The following is a 16,193-nucleotide window of genomic DNA, read 5'->3' as shown; positions in this document are numbered from 1 at the left end:
TCCGACCTCTTTTGGGTAGTCGAGGTAGAGAAGTCGCACTTATTGGGGTGGCTGCACAAGTGCTTCGCTTCGCCCGTGGGCGTGCGCTCTCTTCATCGTCGCCTCTTGCTAAGCTATCAGGTCTCTGCCTCTTCGGCAGACTCTTGGCCCTTCGCCGTTCTCTGACGAGCGACTTACTAGCACTCCAATCACCATTATCAGCATCATCACTGTTGCCATCATTGGCACTACCAAGATCAATCGGCTCAGCAAGCCGTTCTCTGGCCTTATTCACTGAACTTTGCTCACCTCCGACATCATTGGAGGGCAGTTGTTGCACACTGTGGCCTCTGCTTGTGGCCGTAGCCCGCACCTTTTTGTTGAGATGACTGGCATCGTCAACATTAGGGAGAGAACACCGCTTATTGGTTCTCTTTAGGGTACCATTACTGGGCATCTCATCACCGGAAGAGGCCGGGTGAGTATCCCTAGCAGGAACTGAGATCGGCTCAGTAAGTCGACTGGGCAAAGCACACAGACGTGTACCAGTTGCAGCGCTCGTGCTACACCTTTTAAACATCTAGTTCGTCTTTGGAACCATCAATTTCGTCGGGACGCACGAAGTTGGAGGTACGGATCCGAAACGGGAAGATCATATTCGCAATTAGAACTTTCAACTTCGTCATAGAACATTCAAGTTCGTCCGAAGTCGATAGGAAGTTCAAATTCGTTCTAATAGAACTTTCAATTTCGACTTTCGAACCTTCGAGTTCGTCATAGAACTTTCAACTTCGTCGAGTACACTTTTGGAACTTCAATTTCGTCCCTTTAGGAAAATCGACTTCGTCGTTCGGAACTTCAATTTCGTGTTTGCGGGGCAATCATGCCAGTACTCTCATGGTGAGGCTTATGATTAGTGCTCGCGGTACACAACCGAAGTAGTACTACAGCAACAACGAAGGCACTATTGAAAATCCTCATATCAATGTCATGTCACATGAATAGTGCGGCCAGCCAGTAGCTGGCAGCCACTCATATGACTGGCTCGATCAAGAAAACGACATAGTCAACCACCGGCAGGCATGTATTCGTGGTTGATTGCTTCACTCAACAACCCAATAGCATGCCCTCAGAAGCGAGCTGTGACAGCGGAACGATGCCTCCTCGCCATGTTTTCGAGCCATGTGCGCGCGGTCAGGAGATATGACGGGGTGAGCGGGAGCAGCGGCCGCATGGATGGGTGTCGCAGAGGCTTGGTTCTGCATGATGCCCACGGACGAGTGACACGGTTAGCAAAACACGAGCCTCATCGTAAGAGTACTGGCATAATTGCCCCGGTAACACGAAATTGAAGTTCCGAACGACGAAGTCGATTTTCCTAAAGGGACGAAATCGAAGGTCTGAAGGTGTACTCGACGAAGTTGAAAGTTCTATGACGAATTCGAAGGTTCGAAAGTCGAAATTAAAAGTTCTATTGACACGAACTTGAACTTCCTATCGACTTCGGACGAACTTGAAAGTTCTATGACGAAGTTGAAAGTTCTAATTGCGAATATGATCTTCCCGTTTCGGATTCGTACCTCCAACTTCGCGCGTCCCGACGAAATTGATGGTTCCAAGGACGAACTAGATGTTTAAAAGGTGTAGAAGTAGTAGTACCGGTGTACTCCCTTGTAGCAGTAGGAAAACTCGTCGGAGCTCCACCAGTTTTCTTGTTGATGTTCGGTCTCAGCTTCGCCTCCTTAGCAGGCGAGGGACCTGGTCGACCAGCTCTTTTCCACCATGGTACGTCATCATCGAACGTCAGGACTCCCTCCTCGTGGAGCTCGGTGGCGGTGGTGGTAGTAGTAGGGTTGGCCTCAGTAGGCGATGCTTGGACGGACGAAGTTCTTGGGGATGTCAGACAAGGGCTACTCTCCACCGACGTTGTAGTATTGGTCTCCTTACCGTTGTTGTAGTCGTTGTACCACCATTCCATTTTTTTTGAGAGTTAGTCCATCCATAGTAGTCGTGGGACTTCTCCTTGGGTACCAGTTCCTCCACGAACGCCACTTGTTTTGTTTATGATAGGGGCTACCATACTGCCAATGGGAGTGGTTGTAGTAGCCGTGGTTGTAGTCGGAGCTAGCATAGGTTCGTTCACCAGCAGCAGTGTCTCCGTTGGACTCCGTCTCCTTGACGCCATTGGGGCCAGTACAGACGATGTAGCAGTTCTTGAGGGGAAGCATGGTCTGTAACAACGAGAGTAGTAGTAGGGGTAGTCGTAGTTTCACTGAACCTTAGTAGTGAAGATCAATAAGCAACAAAGGAGGCTATAAATTAAGCTTATAGCATATCGATCGCGCTGATCGCTGAGGGAGACAGTCATCACAATACTTGTGCTTGGCTCTATCTCCTAAGACGTAGTCGACAGGGTGGAGCAACAGTGAGCCATTTCCTCATGCCTGGCAGCCGAGGTAGGGAGAAACGTGAGTTGAAACCCACATTTAACTCATGAGAGTCACGACGTGACAGGGTAATATCTACCGACTGGTCGGGTTACCAACATAGATGTTTCACCATTATGTTGGGGGTAATATCGAGCCGTCGGGATGCCGTACGGCCGTCCAGCAGCATCGATATTTGATGACTTCATCGAGTCACTGATGATTCTGTTGAAGCTGTTGGTGCTTGAAACCTACTAGCCTAGCAAGCTAGATGATATTATCGCATATTATTCTGTGTTATTGTGTATTGTTGTGTCACCTCTAGTTGTGTGATTTCACTATCCTCGATCCCTACGAGTCGGGATCAGTCACAGGCGGCTCTCTCGCCTTGTGATATGCTCAAGTCGGGATTGTGACCAAACAGAATGTAAAATGCAGTGCGGGAAAATTTGCATATGGTCAACTACATATGTTGGTCACCCAATGAAAATTCTGAGGAAATTTGAATTGATTCCTGTACATTTCTGTCCCTGTGAACTCCTGAGCTCAGCTGACGGTGACGAACATATATTCTAACACTGGTGACACGTGTCACAGTACTAGACGGTATCGGCAGTGACTTATCTTGTGGAGGTCTGCTGCTGCTGCATATCCAAGCTTGCTAGGGACAACATGTGTGATAGGGGGAGGAGATGCCTTCGATGGATCTAGTTTAGCGGTTATTGTTCCATATGGACGAGTTCAGGGAGTACAGCGACTCTGAAATTGACGAGGAGGAGGTCGCCGAGCCAGAATTGGACCATGGTAGTACTTGTAGTTAAAGTTTGTGTTACTGTTGTTGTGTAGAGTCTGAAAATGATGATGATGATATCGAGATGAACACTGAAGACCTAGAGAGTATGGACTTGAAGAGGACGGTCGAGGATGTAGTAGAGGAGGAGGAGGATGGCCCTGCTGGCGAGGAAAAGACAGTCTGGGACGAACTCGGTAAGTTGGGTGCTACTCCAGAGGGGAAGGGAACTCTGGAGGCTTTCAGAGGAGGCAAACGCCATGCCCGCATCACAAATGGAGATCGTCACGACACTGCAGGAGAAGATCGATAGAGTTGCTGGGGAGAGCTCGGAGGAATCTCCGTCTGAGAAGGAGACCTCTGATGAGAAAGTTGAGGATGACAGTGATGATGATGAGAAGGAGAAAAGCAAACATTTGGAGACACGTAAAATTGGAGTAATCCCCGAGGAAGGAGTTTGGTCATCTCAGACGTGGCGTGGGCTTCTCTACAGCTCTCGAGACCTGTCCTGAGAGGCCTTAATGCATTGGGTTTCGCAGAGCCTACACCAGTGCAAAGGGACGTGATACCGGTCGCTCTTAGAAGCCAGGATGTACTCTAGTTGCTCTGGGATTACGAGGGAGGAAAGTCTTGCCCGTGTGTAGATATTGGCGATGGCCGAGACGGGTAGTGGTAAGACTGGGGGGTTCCTTCTCCCGATTGTGGAACGACTGTGCCAAGCTAGTCACGTAATAGTCTCCATCCGGACCTGTTTTGTATCTTTAAAGATACCCCATAGGTCCGCTCTCGCCGTAAAGATCCCCACACTGGTCGTATCACTGGTGGTCGAGCGGCGACCAAGGCTCTTGTTTTACTGCCCACACGAGAACTCGCGGTACAGTGCTACAAGATGCTTCGGGACTTCACCAAGTAGGTGAATATGAAGTTACTTTCGCAGCCCGAAGTCCTGTCTTAGGTTTGCCCCTTTAACCTCGTGCTTAGTGGTAGGCGGTTTCGATGCCCAGAAGCAGGCCTCGGAAATGCGAGCTCAGCCGGACGTTGTGTTGGCCACGCCTGGCAGGGTATTGGATTTGGTAGTAGTGGACAAGCGGATGAGGCAGGTTACTCGTTATTTGATTCAGCTCTTGAATTCGCCAAATATTCATCTGGAGATGTGTGAGATAGTCGTCTTGGATGAATGTGATCGCCTGTTGGAGATGGGCTTCCGCGACGAGTGCTTGACGGTACTAGGGAATCCACTGTTGTGCTTCTATGATGTACATGGCGATGTGCTCGGCGGGGATCGATCTCACGACCTCTGGGTCATCGCCGCCGCGCTCAACCATTCGACTATTGGGTTTGTGGCAGATTATTCAAAAGCACTGCAATCGGTCTCGCCAAACCATGATGTTCAGCGCTACCATGAATCAAGAGGTGATGCCTGATAACCTCATCTGAGTGGACCTCTGCATTGTAGGTGCTGAAGCTGGCCAAGGTGGTTCTGTCCAAGCCTGTCACTATTGAGACCACTAAGGCTAATCGAGTGTCTCCTACGCTCACACAGGAATTCGTAAGAGATTTCTGAGAACCTGTGGTGTCGTAGTCGTCCTTCAGATCAGAGTCACTTCAGAGCAACAACGAGAAGCCACGCTGCTGGCTGCTTGCACGAAACACTTTACGTAATTGTCAATCTTTAGCGGAGCGAAGCGGAGATTTTTCGTTTTATAGGAAGCGTTGTCTGATCTTCTGCGCACAGAAGAAGACGGCTCATCGTATGGCGGTCCTCTTGGGTCTAGTAGGAAAGGTTAAGTTTGCGGAGCTCCACGGCAACCTCAGCCAGCAACAACGAGTCAAGGCTCTTGCTGATTTCGAGTCGGGTGAGTCAGAATTGTCGGGTACATTCTTAGCGGAGCGAAGCTCTTACATTCAGGCAAAGCAACTCACCTTATCTGTACTGATTTGGCGGCGAGAGGGCTGGACCTCCCCCATGTCGAGACGGTCATCAACTTTGAGCTCCCTCCAGATGTTACAAAATACGTCCATCGTGTTGGCAGGTGTGGTTGTCTCCTTTTCCTTAGACGCGGTTAAGTGGTTGTCTTAGGACCGCCCGTGCTGGGGCTTCGGGTACTAGTGTGACCATGTATACTCCAGGAGAGTATAAGCAGGTTAAACATATTGCTAAGAAATGTACTAATGTTGGGGATAAGTGAACAACGCTGTCGATTGGGAATACTCGAAGGTCGATGGGCAGCCTGCAATGCTGGGGGGGGGTTGCCATTAGAAGGTTTGGAATCAACGTCGAGGCCTTCTGTGGTGGATTCCCCAGTTTCGGAATATATTTTCGGTTTCCTCAGCTGAGCTCCGGAGTTTTCAGAGCTACATGATAGAAATTCACACACTACTCGGGGTGAAAATGTATAAAGACGAACAGAAATCCCACAATCTCGTTGCTATCATCAAATGTTGTTAACCCTGTACATATTTTTCCTCGCTGAAATGCTTGGCCACGTCGTCGTCTAGTTCTTGCTCTTGACAGGCTTCGACGATTCGGTTTTCATATAGTGTTTGAGGTTGTTAGTTTGTTATGCAGGTACTGCTGATGTGAAAAGGAAGAAGTCTTCTGATCCGAATCAGCCCAAGGTGTTGGAGAGGACCGTCGACTCGGAGGATGTCAAGGACATGGCAGGTGGGGGGCCTTTGGTGGGGAAGGAGTGGTAAGGTCTATTCGCAGTTAAAATAACGGAGAGTGAGGATAAGGTGAAGCAAATCATGCAGGAGGAATCGGTAGAGAGGGAGCTTCGTTTGGCTGATGTGATGGCAAAAAAGGTGGACAATATGAAGGTAAGTCCCTCACCTTAGTAGTAGCTGAATGGTCATGTATCGGCGGTCACCAGACACATCGAAAGGAGATCGACAGGCGACCTAGACAGCAGTGGATCAGGAAGGGCGCCGGTGCTGAGGCTATTGATTCTGGTAAGGTTAGAGCCGATTCTCCCCCTTACCTGAGTAGTATGTGTGATATGCACAACTCGGTTGTCGCTGTGTTTCGGATCATCTAGTGTTGTTAACTTCAGCGTCGAAGGTGCCCAAGACGAGATCGGAGAAACGAGCTGCTAGGAAGTTGGAAGTTCAGCAGGCGAAGAAGGATCAGGAGAGGGCGGAGCGGAGGCATGAGGAGGGCATGCAGAGGGGCCTGGCTAAACGGATGAGTAGGCGGCTGAGGGGAGGTGGCCCTTGGGGGTGTGTGGAGGTTGTGTGGTGCAGGGAAGAAGGACAGAGGTGGGCGCATGCGTGCTGGCTTCGAGGGTGAAGAGGACCGAACTGATATGGCCCCTAGTAGGAAGAAGAAGGGCAATAAGAAGGTAGAAATAGGGCCTTGTGGGATTTGAACCTGTGTGGGACGGGTGTCGTCAGGTCTCTAAAGGACCCTCTGCCCCTGCCGCCCAAGCGAAGGCTAGAGGGGTCGACAAGTCCATTAAGAAGCAGAAGGGCCCTAAGGGCAAGTCCCGCTATAGAAAGCGATGAAATATCCCTTACGTATTTACCACGTTCCTCAACACTTAACCTTTCCACCTACCCCTGCGGTTCTCCGTTGAGTTACTCCAAGTGGGCGTCGGCTGGCATCAGGCTGATGGCATCATTTTCGATTCCTACGTGAGGGTGGATGACAAACAGTCGGGACAAACTTGGGCGTGGCATCATCGCTGAGGAAGTTCAGCATAAGGAGATACTTCGTAGGCCGCAACCAAACCTCTTTTAAGAGGAACGTGTAGCCAGAATGGTGGCGGAATTATAGACACAGTCTTCGGGGACAATGAGTGACCTGTTGCCTCTTTGGGGTGAGCCTCATAAACACTAGTGTTTGTTTCGTTTCTACGACTGTAGTTCCGCCCGAGTTCGGTAATCAGATTGATGATGGGTCCATAGGGTGAAGTGAACAGCTTTTGGGGGTATCATTTACATGTTGGAGGCAACGAATGGCCTCAGCATCGTCCGATGAGATAATCATCGACTGTAGCCTTCACTGGGCACTACCGTCGGTCTCGTGTAGGCACATCTCGAAGGCCTGCAACTCCCCTGGGGTCTCTTGTACGTATGCCCTCTGCTTACCCCTCTGGCATGTCCTTACGTTGTCAGATATCAGCAGGAGATTCTCCGTGTTGGGACGAAGGATGATTCTTGGCTTTCACTTCGACCCGACTACTGCGACCTACGTGGTGGAGGTCCGAGCCACTACTACTACCATGGCACAGATGATCCGGCGATGGCAATTGCGGCAACAAGAGAGTGATGACCCCTTCACGACTCCTCGGAAGTCATCAATGACCAACGGACCGGCGTATCCCTTCCCATACTATACGGTGACCATCGGCCGCAAGGAGGAGGCGATTGATTCGACTCAAGTCCAAGGGGAGGAAGAAGGGGATGATGCTTCGACTACCAGCGGTAGCCCTTCACCCTTAGAAGACTTGGTCTTTCAATGTAGCATAGTATTAGCAGTGGTATCATCGTCTCCTCGGCCCCTCAGGTAGTTGCGACGATCGTCGTCCTGGGCTGTGCAAGCATGCTGCTCTAGTGGCTCGGTTGCTGCTCTTACCCACAAGCGACCCACAACCGCCTCGTGTTGGGGTTTGCGTACGGCGGCGGACCCTGGTAGATGATGAGGAGAAGGAGACCAGTCCTGAGGGCGGGTACAAGACGTCAGAGTCAGCGGCCCGGTTATCAACAGCAGCTTCGGCAGTGGAGGAAAGGTAGGGAACAAATCGCCCGATAGACTTCCACAACAGTCCTTACCAGTACCTTGAGGATGGTCAACGAGGATACATCTCAGCATGTTGTGCGAGTGGCCCCCGAAGCGTGGAGTCCCCATCTCCCTGGCATGCGCCTTCGCCAAGTAGAAGTCCGGGGTGAAGCCATATGTAAATGACAAATCAGCACCTAGGAAGTTACTCTTTCTACTTCAGGTTCTCTTTTGATGAAGCTGCCTGATGATGCATCGACTGCTGAGGTTGTCATGGCCATCTGTAAGTATACGACCATTAGCCGAGCAGCGGCCCTCAGCCGAGGAGTGCATGCCCGTCCACTTAGGTTCCTCTTGTACTAGTCCAACAGAACTAAACCAAGACCCCGGTGACTGGTGTATCCATGTTGAGGCAGCCGTTAAGATACTCGAGCAAGAGCGAGCCAGGAACTCCCAGGGGGAGACTACCTGCGTTGCTGTGTCATCATCGACTGTGGTTGACCCTCGACCGACCGACCGATATTATCGCGAAGAGGTTGGTGTTCACGAGTCCAACTAGTGAAGGCAACAAGGGTGCCCCTTCTGATGCTGTTGTGAATGAGTGTGTGCCCTTGGTGGTTATTGATGACGCCGATCTCTCTAGTGAGGATAACCCGTCTACGCCGTCTTCCCCGAGGACGCCTCGCAGTCATGGGTCCCCTCCGACAGGAACGTCATCGCCTCTTGGAAGCTCCACGTCATCATCGTCGTGCAGGAAGAGGCGTCGTCGATCGCTGGCGGAAATTTCGTCGGAGGTAGCCGAGATGGCTCTGAGAGCTGCGGGTAAAGTCCAAGCGAGTCGGAATGGGGTGGGAAAGATGATCAACGAAGATGCAGCGGAAGAAGGAAGGGGAGATCGTATTGAGTCGCAAACTCCCGATAGTAAGGGAGTTGGAGAAACTCCTGCCTCCTTCCAAGCTCTGCTGCGACGGTATCTCTGATGACGAGAATGTACAATGTTCCCACGTATAATGCGTTTATTGTTCAATTATCCAATGCAGTATTCAAGAACGAAAGAATGTGTTTCGTGCATCATTGAGGGGAGCCGGCTACTCACAGATTAAGTGAAGCCACCTCGATGTGTATGAACGATGACTGTACACCTGTACGTTTGAGTTCATAATACCTTTGTGAACTAACTGTGAAGGTTGAACGATTCGAAAAGGACACGAACATCCACATGATCATATTCTTACTCGAAGCTTTCTCATGATAATATGGTCAAACACAACAACACTGACAGTTCAAGAGATCTATCACACACCTTGAATCACACTAAGGATAGACATTCACGTACAGAGTGGTAACACATTGGTTGAACTCATCTATTAGAACAAAGGGAGGAGACTACTGTAGTTGAATGAAAAGCTTGAGATTATCGGCTTCAGCAACTACATGGGATATCCGTACCGTGACAGACATAAGGTAGCTTATAAGTCATACAGAAGCTCCCGGGCTGCTGTGAGGCACAAAAGGCATCACACTGCCTACCACTCGTCGGATGAATCTCTGTAGAACTCATTGAGGATGTCCAGGTTGTAGATTCACTAGCCCTCGCTGTAGTAGTCATGACTTCGCAGCTGCAGGGGTGAGAAGTGCCGTAGCAGACTGAGGGCTCTTGCCAGTATTTGCAGTAGGACTCTGGCTTGATGCTTTCACAGTACTCGTCGCAGGGTAGCTCGTTGGTTGCGTAGACAGCAGTAGTAATGATGAGAAAAAGTGCGGTGATGACGTTGAACGATGCCATTGTGTGGATGACGGTACTCAGCTGAAACTGAGACTAATCGTGCAGTTATCGACTGAATCGATGAGGACTATCAGCCCGAATCATTTGTTATAGCCACTCGGTGACATTGCACGTTTTGTGTTCTCACCGCCTGTCTCTGAGGTGGATTTTGAAAAGAGTCGATGGTATCACGCTTGAGTGGAATTCTCACCGTATGTGGTGTTTTGACTACTCCAGGCTCGAGATGTGCTAGTTGGATTCTTTCCACAATCGACAATAATACAGCTTAAAAGTTCATCTTAACTAGCCCCATGATGTGATGCGTGAGCTCACAAAGAGTTTGCATTCCACTAGGATCATATAAGTCGCCAGTGTCCATCGCAGATCGAATCGTACCCATTAGGGATGAGGCGTACTGTGTTTATTGTATTATTCAGACATGGTGAGGAGTATACGAACCTTATCCACGTCAGGATGGTGTATGTCACAAACGTCGCGCCTTTCCCTCGTATGCTTCCAAGCGTTCTTGCGATCTCGTATCGAATACTCACGTGACATGAACACAAGGTTGTTCATAATGGAGAAAGGAACATATCCCAACACAGAGATGGTTCAACTGTAGACGTAAAGGTTATGGCAGTTATGTTCATCATCAATCTGGGGGGGTAAGTCAACTTGGGGTGGTCTCTGCCAAATCCGGCGTTACAATCACACGTCCTGCAACTTGACCCAAAAAGGCCGCCTCCAGATCGCTGGCGCAGACACACATAACCTAAAACACGCACATGTTGTTAAGCAGCGGTGAACTGCAAAGGAGAGGTCACCTGTTGATCGAAATGCGTTTCACTGCCCTGATCCAACTTGAAACTCGCGTTTCCTATCCTCATCATAACCTTGCCGGACCTGACCAATCATCGCTATCTGACCCAATGAGTTCAGCACAAGTACTTGTAGATCTGCAACGTGCCAATACGGCCGTCTGGAATTTCACTCAGCGGTGTCACGGCATTCTCAACCGATCCATCGTCGACCTTAGGAGCCTATCAGCAACCCTACCAGATGGAGAGAAAACACGTCTGCATGCTCACATGTTTCTTCGTCGGCTCGGGCGGAGCATCTTCCACCAGTTTGGGAAGAAGCTGTGGCAACTGCACTAATAGGAAGCTGTCCTCTCTAAACTCGCAATCTTCATCAACCACTACTGTTTTCCCAGGCTGTAGATGCTGAGTGGAAAGCCACATAGAATATTCTACTACTAAATGAACTCACCCCTGTTTCGGGATTCTCGTTGGTCATCATAAACATCTTAGCAGCGTTACGATTCTTCTCATCAATGTTAAGAAGCGTCGGACGTTTCGGCTTCCCCTTCTTTTCCCGTTCCTCCTCCTCCTCTTCCTCAGTCGACTTTAAGTCCGTTATTTCCCTACGCACAATCACCATCATCATTATCCAGCGTTCGATATTAGCCATTACTTGGTCTGGAAGTAGGGTATTCCAATGGGACGGTAAGTGAGGTCATCCTCGTCACCAAACGCAATGTCCGATACCCCCTTACTCTTCCCTGAGACACACCACAAGTCCTCTATTGAGTCGGACCAACGCAATTGATGAGAAAAGAAGTCGACAAAAGCGGCTCAGAATTGACAAGAACATCCGCCCCTTACTACCACGATGGCCTTCCTGCTTCTTAGGCTTAACAAACCATTGAGAGCCGATAACCTGTTGGGCTGAGGAAGATGAGGATTACCGGTTGGGAGTACGGCAGAGGCCTACATCGACTCACGGCCGAGTTCTGACTTTGCTTCATCTTCGCCATCTGGTCGAAGCTCATCCCCATAGCCTGGGCCTGCCGCCGTTGCAGTTGCTGTCTAATAAAATTACACCCAATGATTACCCGAGATTGTGGTAGTGACAATTGAGTTCCACGGATGAGCACTTCGATCACACTTCCGACTAGTACTATTACTACGATTCATCAGCGAACGCGTGTGCATCGAATGATGGTAAACCAGTTCCATAGCGCTACTTCTTGTCAGCCATCATGAGTAGCTGCCTAGCACTCGTCCCTCGACCAACGCCGTCTCCCTGATCTCCCGTCTTGGCAGCAGCAGCCACTAACTGCTCATATTCTGCCTTATCAGTTTGCCGTGGTTTCGAGGGAGCGAACTAACATACCACTCCATCGCCAAATCAGCCACTTCCGAACACTACCCGCTTCCTCAAGAACTGCGGTTGGGAGTCAGCCTGAGGCTCAGATTTGATCGAAGATAGTCGAGTATAAGGACGGAGAGGCACCGCATGTCGCCGCGATGGAGGTGTCGGAGGCTGGTTACTCATCACACTGTACACAATCCTAAACGACCCGGTTATAATTTTACGACTACCCAACGCAAGAGGACTGTCCTTTCGAGAGAGACAGTTGTAGTAAATCTCCCTCATATTCTCGTTGACGTTACACTCGTTGTTGTTGTTGTAAAGCGACTATACACAGAGCCTGTAAGTAACGTAGCGACCAGCAGTCTCAGATGGACGGATGATCTTCATAACCTGACCTTTTTTCAAACCGTAATACCTGAGATCGACAATTTCACTTCACTAAAGCCGTCGTTATTGTCATCATTGCCTCGCCACTGGGTCGGAGCTCTGAATCCTCGGCAGCTGATTTTCCTTCACTTTATATCTCTCAAGTAGCAACCGCTTCTCCTAAAGATGGTCACAAACATCAAGTCAATTCTGAAGTGGGAGAATTACCTCTGCCGTGAGAGGCTTGTGCTCTGGGACTAGTTCGTGATGGGTGATATTCACTACCAATTCTGACTCGTTGAAAACCTCTATCTCCATCTGGGGGCTCGCCTCCTGAATCTGAGTCGTAAAAAGACTATCCCCTAAAACAGATGAGTTGTTATTACAGCAGTCTTGGCAAAAGCAGTGAGAGGTTGCTGTACGACCAAGATGGCTCGAGAAAGCCTCTGCTCCTCCATCTTCAGTGCGAGTCTATAGACAATCAGGATGGACACATGGACGTTGAGAATGGGAGGTAATTACGTTCTGATGGGCTTCACTCCAACACGTTTGTTCTCATCGGGGAAGAAGACGATGAGTTGGTCGCTGGGATCATCTTGCTTGGACACCTATTGCGAAATTGAGGGCTTTTGAAGGGGAGTTTGAGGTTACCAATATGATGAGGTCGTGGCGGCCTCCTTTTCTCTCTTGTATTTCATTCCACTGCTGAGCAAAGGACTCCTTGGTCTCGTTCAGGTATCTACGAGTAAGGCGGTGGAGTGGGGGAGTAGGAAAAGAGAAGTGAAGGAAGAGTGGTATGATCTGGTTCGGGATCGTAAACGAAAACCTCGCTGATCAACTTGAGCCCGACACGTGGGTACGAACTTAATGAAAATATATAATTTTGGAATCAAATTTTTCCCCCAATTTTTTCTACTCGATATTACTTCTGAGCCACCAAGTATCCTCTATCCTGCAGAAGCTCGAAAATTGTCTTCCGTACCCGCCATAGACGGATAGTCACGTCGTCAATAGGCCCTGACGACATTTTCGATAAGAACAGAAATCGATTGATTGGGCGCGCGCGATTGAACGAACATGTTGGCACATGAGTCCCGTATGCACAGCGGTGAGCCTCCTTATGAGGACTCGTATAACTAGTGGGAGCAACCGAAAGGACTGGTACCAGTCCTACCTTGGCTTGAGCTGCCGGGACTGCCCGAGTCAGATGCGAGTCGCGCACCTTCAGCATGGTGGCTAGGGGTGTCAGAAACTCCTCGTGTCTCCTCACTACAGGGCCCGTAGTGCGCGACTTACTGCATTACGGCTCCTATTCGAACCCGGCAGTAGTCCTGTTTCACTACATCTGCAGTTACTCACCATATGCACACTACAAGAAGATTCTCCGTTGGAAATTCGCGTTAAGACCTTCCAACATTATACATTCCAAGCGCTGAACCGGAGTGCTTTATCGTAGTGCGGTCGATTACTGGCCGATGCATTGATTCTGTGGCTGTACTATGAATGGACTGGCTGGACTGCCGGGGTCGTACAGATTTGGAAGTACCATTAGGCCCGGTTCTTCAAGGGAGTCATTCACCCTAGGTCACTTGTAGACTATCACCGTGTATGGCTTCCCTGTGGATATATGCTGTATATTTCCATGATTATCTCCACCTCTTCTACTGTTCATTGCCGTGAGGGTCTTGGGTCGTCGCAGGTTGTGTTAGCCGATGTCTACTACTACTACTTCTACACCGTTCTCCCCTACCCCCTCGTCATCCGGTGTTACCAGTAGCAGAGATACGCTACTGATAGTGACCAGCGTAGCGATGGGGGTGGCCACTCTGGCATTGATTTTTGCAGTAATATTCACGGGGGGGGGACTCTTGTGAGTTTGAATACAGGTTTCCTAGGTTCGAATACTGGATAGGTGCACACCATCTAGAAGATCTAGAATACGATCAGAGCCACGGAGAAGGGAGTCTGCAGAGCGGAGGGCTGAACGTCTGCACCAGCTCATCGATAAACAGGCCACGAGGCTGCCGTATGGACAGTGGATTGATAAGAAGCGCAACGGGAACAGCTCGGGGGAGGTAGAATGCGAAACGAATAAAGTCTTCCTTGGGAGGGGACATAGTTCGCTTAAGCAGCCTAGAATAAGAGCTACTTAGTCATGCTTCCGAATTGATGAGTGATATACCAAAACTCCCGGTTGGGTTGAATACATGAAACTGTTACTGCAACCTGCTGAACAGAAACGACTCGTGAATTTGTGACATATCCTACTCGTTGTGGAATAGACTATTCATTTGGTCATCTGGTTGTGTTTCAGGCGGCTCGTGAAGATAGAGCGATGAGTGGTAAGGGGAGCGAACAGCCGAGCCACGTTGGAGTCCGAAAAGCACCTTCTACTGGTTCACTACGTATTAATGCTACCAAATCGCTATCATTCAGCTTTAGTGGTCATGGTCTTGGTGGTGGCCCTGAGGACATGCCTGCCTCCGGAGAAGGCGCTGGGGACGACGAGTATGCACGATCTGGCCTACGTCGGCGTTCGTAGGATCCTCTTCAGCTCTGACTGGTCTTGCGACTGCGCTATATGCCTCGGAGAGTTCGAGAATGATGAAATGGTGTGCGAGCTCAAGTGTGGTCACATTTTCCATGAAGAATGTGTGCATGGGTAGGAGCGAAACTACTGCAGTGATAAATTATATGACCCCAATAAGTGTCTCTTTTGATTAGGTGGTTCGTGAGCTCCCGTAAGCCTCGTTGTCCGGTATGCAGGATGGAGGTGGGGATATCCACTAGTTCGCTCTGGTGTGGTAAAGCTTGCCGTCGTCGTTCAGGTTGAATCGAACAAGGATGCTGAAGAGGGTGTTGAGGAATCTTCTAACACGCCCGAGCAGTCAGTCTCAAGAAGCAACGACGTCGATGACGGCGCGACTTACAGGATGCATGGAATAGGCGTTTTCTGATATTTGTATTCGTCACTTGATATCACCCTTGCCATTTCCTGGGGTACTTTTTGTATGATGTAACATGTAGTCGATCGTTGATAGTATCATCAATTCAGCGTTTCGGAGAATGCTCGGCCGGCTTACTGCTGGCTCCGTTTGAACATCGTTCCCCGTCTTTCGATCATTACCTTAACGCCAAAAGGGCTCAAGTTTCATTGCCATTGGACTATGTCGTTGCATTAACAGTTCGTTGGAGTATGTGAGAAATGATCCTCATGGGAATCGAACGCGCGCCCTTCCGTGTAGAAGCTGCGCGGTTTACCATCTGAGCAGTAGAACGGTGGCAGTAAAGTTCTGTAATGTGCGCCAGATCTTGAAGCTAGTGTATACCATGTGGTAGTCGGGGTTGTATCAACCTTCTAGCCTTCGCGACTATGATGCATCATAGCCTCCCTTCTCTAGCGTACTACTGCACCAGTACGGTAGACAACAACACTGACTTTTGTGTTATGCGGGCAGCGTTTTCAGCATCTTGCTAGTGGTGAACGTGGATGAGCAGGAGTCCGCGGCTGATTAAATATTCAGTTCGAGTACCTCACCGCAGATAGGTTGAAGTCAATATTTTGTTGACGATATTTGTTGGTCACAGGCGAATTTCGAATCTGCTGTTACACTCGGTACTTGATAGTTTTACGCATTTTATCGTATTAAATTGGCTGCCCTCGTCATACAACAGTCCACATTATGGGAAGTAGCGAGGAAGTAGCGCTGATCAGCATATGTTCAGTGTTGGGAGTCGTCACTATAGCATTCGGTGCTTGGGTACGCTTCTGAATCACCGCTCCTACTATCTACTGGACTCCTTAGGTGGCGTATGTTAACAGCCGTTTACATAGGGAGTGGGATGAATACGCTGAGCACGGGTCCAATGCAGCAGCGAACAAACGGCGGACCTGCCAGGTGCTGTCGTCAGTACGACGGAAATGCAAGTGTGGGGAGTATCAAGACGTTCATCCTACTAGACGGCGGAACTCGTCGGGAGTAGGGCCCG

General features: G+C 49.6%; 9 protein-coding genes across 9 annotated transcripts in view; 4 read left to right on the top strand and 5 right to left on the bottom strand.

Moving 5' to 3' along the window:
- The window catches only part of Pmar_PMAR003651 (hypothetical protein), a gene marked incomplete at both ends in the record, with an annotated part of 1,522 nt that extends 1,147 nt beyond the window's left edge, over positions 1-375 (bottom strand). The window contains 2 exons of the mRNA XM_002784346.1: positions 1-51; positions 353-375. The exon at positions 1-51 is cut by the window's left edge and continues 4 nt beyond it. Of these exons, the coding sequence (XP_002784392.1) occupies positions 1-51; positions 353-375 (74 nt within the window). The remainder of the gene's footprint in view (positions 52-352) is intronic.
- Positions 376-1,638: 1,263 nt separating this feature from the next.
- On the bottom strand, positions 1,639-1,868 carry Pmar_PMAR003650 (hypothetical protein; the record flags this gene model as incomplete). Its single annotated transcript, XM_002784345.1, has 1 exon — positions 1,639-1,868. A coding segment is annotated over one exon (230 nt), but the record flags the coding sequence as incomplete, so codon positions are not given.
- A 58-nt stretch (positions 1,869-1,926) lies between these two features.
- Pmar_PMAR003649 (hypothetical protein) lies at positions 1,927-2,207 on the bottom strand (the record flags this gene model as incomplete). The annotated part of the gene is made up of 1 exon (XM_002784344.1): positions 1,927-2,207. A coding segment is annotated over one exon (281 nt), but the record flags the coding sequence as incomplete, so codon positions are not given.
- Positions 2,208-3,119: 912 nt separating this feature from the next.
- Pmar_PMAR003648 (ATP-dependent RNA helicase DRS1, putative) lies at positions 3,120-6,699 on the top strand (the record flags this gene model as incomplete). Its single annotated transcript, XM_002784343.1, has 20 exons — positions 3,120-3,209; positions 3,252-3,392; positions 3,442-3,621; positions 3,666-3,787; positions 3,840-3,923; positions 3,974-4,104; positions 4,151-4,268; positions 4,317-4,418; positions 4,543-4,608; positions 4,652-4,744; positions 4,789-4,853; positions 4,903-5,051; positions 5,105-5,228; positions 5,276-5,361; positions 5,765-5,860; positions 5,906-6,015; positions 6,069-6,147; positions 6,249-6,383; positions 6,439-6,536; positions 6,589-6,699. The coding sequence occupies exons 1-20, from the start codon at positions 3,137-3,139 to the stop codon at positions 6,697-6,699; spliced, it is 2,163 nt and encodes a 720-aa protein (XP_002784389.1). The 5' UTR covers positions 3,120-3,136.
- A 797-nt stretch (positions 6,700-7,496) lies between these two features.
- Pmar_PMAR003647 (hypothetical protein) lies at positions 7,497-7,929 on the top strand (the record flags this gene model as incomplete). The annotated part of the gene is made up of 2 exons (XM_002784342.1): positions 7,497-7,620; positions 7,703-7,929. The coding sequence occupies 2 exons, from the start codon at positions 7,497-7,499 to the stop codon at positions 7,927-7,929; spliced, it is 351 nt and encodes a 116-aa protein (XP_002784388.1).
- A 52-nt stretch (positions 7,930-7,981) lies between these two features.
- Positions 7,982-8,474, top strand: Pmar_PMAR003646 (hypothetical protein; the record flags this gene model as incomplete). Its single annotated transcript, XM_002784341.1, has 3 exons — positions 7,982-8,093; positions 8,139-8,198; positions 8,263-8,474. 3 exons carry the CDS (start codon positions 7,982-7,984, stop codon positions 8,472-8,474), a joined length of 384 nt encoding a protein of 127 aa, XP_002784387.1.
- A 1,856-nt stretch (positions 8,475-10,330) lies between these two features.
- Pmar_PMAR003645 (conserved hypothetical protein) lies at positions 10,331-12,029 on the bottom strand. Its single transcript, XM_002784340.1, has 10 exons — positions 11,892-12,029; positions 11,707-11,846; positions 11,454-11,548; positions 11,348-11,407; positions 11,154-11,241; positions 10,950-11,103; positions 10,769-10,903; positions 10,629-10,720; positions 10,505-10,583; positions 10,331-10,452 (listed from the first exon to the last, which is right to left on the bottom strand). The coding sequence occupies exons 1-10, from the start codon at positions 12,015-12,017 to the stop codon at positions 10,351-10,353; spliced, it is 1,071 nt and encodes a 356-aa protein (XP_002784386.1). The 5' UTR covers positions 12,018-12,029; the 3' UTR covers positions 10,331-10,350.
- Positions 12,030-12,161: 132 nt separating this feature from the next.
- Pmar_PMAR003644 (DNA-directed RNA polymerases II 24 kDa polypeptide, putative) lies at positions 12,162-13,230 on the bottom strand (the record flags this gene model as incomplete). The annotated part of the gene is made up of 7 exons (XM_002784339.1): positions 12,162-12,252; positions 12,304-12,383; positions 12,432-12,542; positions 12,590-12,674; positions 12,726-12,811; positions 12,855-12,942; positions 13,130-13,230. The coding sequence occupies 7 exons, from the start codon at positions 13,228-13,230 to the stop codon at positions 12,162-12,164; spliced, it is 642 nt and encodes a 213-aa protein (XP_002784385.1).
- Positions 13,231-13,910: 680 nt separating this feature from the next.
- Pmar_PMAR003643 (conserved hypothetical protein) lies at positions 13,911-15,349 on the top strand. The gene is made up of 6 exons (XM_002784338.1): positions 13,911-14,047; positions 14,099-14,278; positions 14,518-14,711; positions 14,758-14,865; positions 14,928-14,976; positions 15,032-15,349. The coding sequence occupies exons 1-6, from the start codon at positions 13,916-13,918 to the stop codon at positions 15,158-15,160; spliced, it is 792 nt and encodes a 263-aa protein (XP_002784384.1). The 5' UTR covers positions 13,911-13,915; the 3' UTR covers positions 15,161-15,349.
- The last annotated feature ends 844 nt before the right edge of the window (positions 15,350-16,193 follow it).

This window comes from Perkinsus marinus, assembly GCF_000006405.1.
Source record: "Perkinsus marinus ATCC 50983 genomic scaffold scf_1104296935302, whole genome shotgun sequence".
Lineage (NCBI taxonomy): Eukaryota > Perkinsozoa > Perkinsida > Perkinsidae > Perkinsus > Perkinsus marinus.
The sequence above is the reverse complement of the archived record's forward strand: the minus strand, read 5'-3'. Positions and strand labels throughout refer to the sequence as shown.

What these genes read in the sequence shown, in the direction of transcription:
- Pmar_PMAR003645 (XM_002784340.1), bottom strand. Translation starts at nt 12,017, where the DNA reads ATGAGTAACCAGCCTCCGACACCTCCATCGCGGCGACATGCGGTGCCT. An exon ending in CTCATGATGGCTGACAAGAA is followed by an intron (nt 11,549 to 11,706) that starts GTAGCGCTATGG and finishes TAATTTTATTAG; the next exon opens with ACAGCAACTGCAACGGCGGC. An exon ending in GAACTCGGCCGTGAGTCGAT is followed by an intron (nt 11,408 to 11,453) that starts GTAGGCCTCTGC and finishes CATCTTCCTCAG; the next exon opens with CCCAACAGGTTATCGGCTCT.
- Pmar_PMAR003643 (XM_002784338.1), top strand. Translation starts at nt 13,916, where the DNA reads ATGTCTACTACTACTACTTCTACACCGTTCTCCCCTACCCCCTCGTCA. An exon ending in ACGGGAACAGCTCGGGGGAG is followed by an intron (nt 14,279 to 14,517) that starts GTAGAATGCGAA and finishes GTTGTGTTTCAG; the next exon opens with GCGGCTCGTGAAGATAGAGC. An exon ending in GAAGGCGCTGGGGACGACGA is followed by an intron (nt 14,712 to 14,757) that starts GTATGCACGATC and finishes GATCCTCTTCAG; the next exon opens with CTCTGACTGGTCTTGCGACT.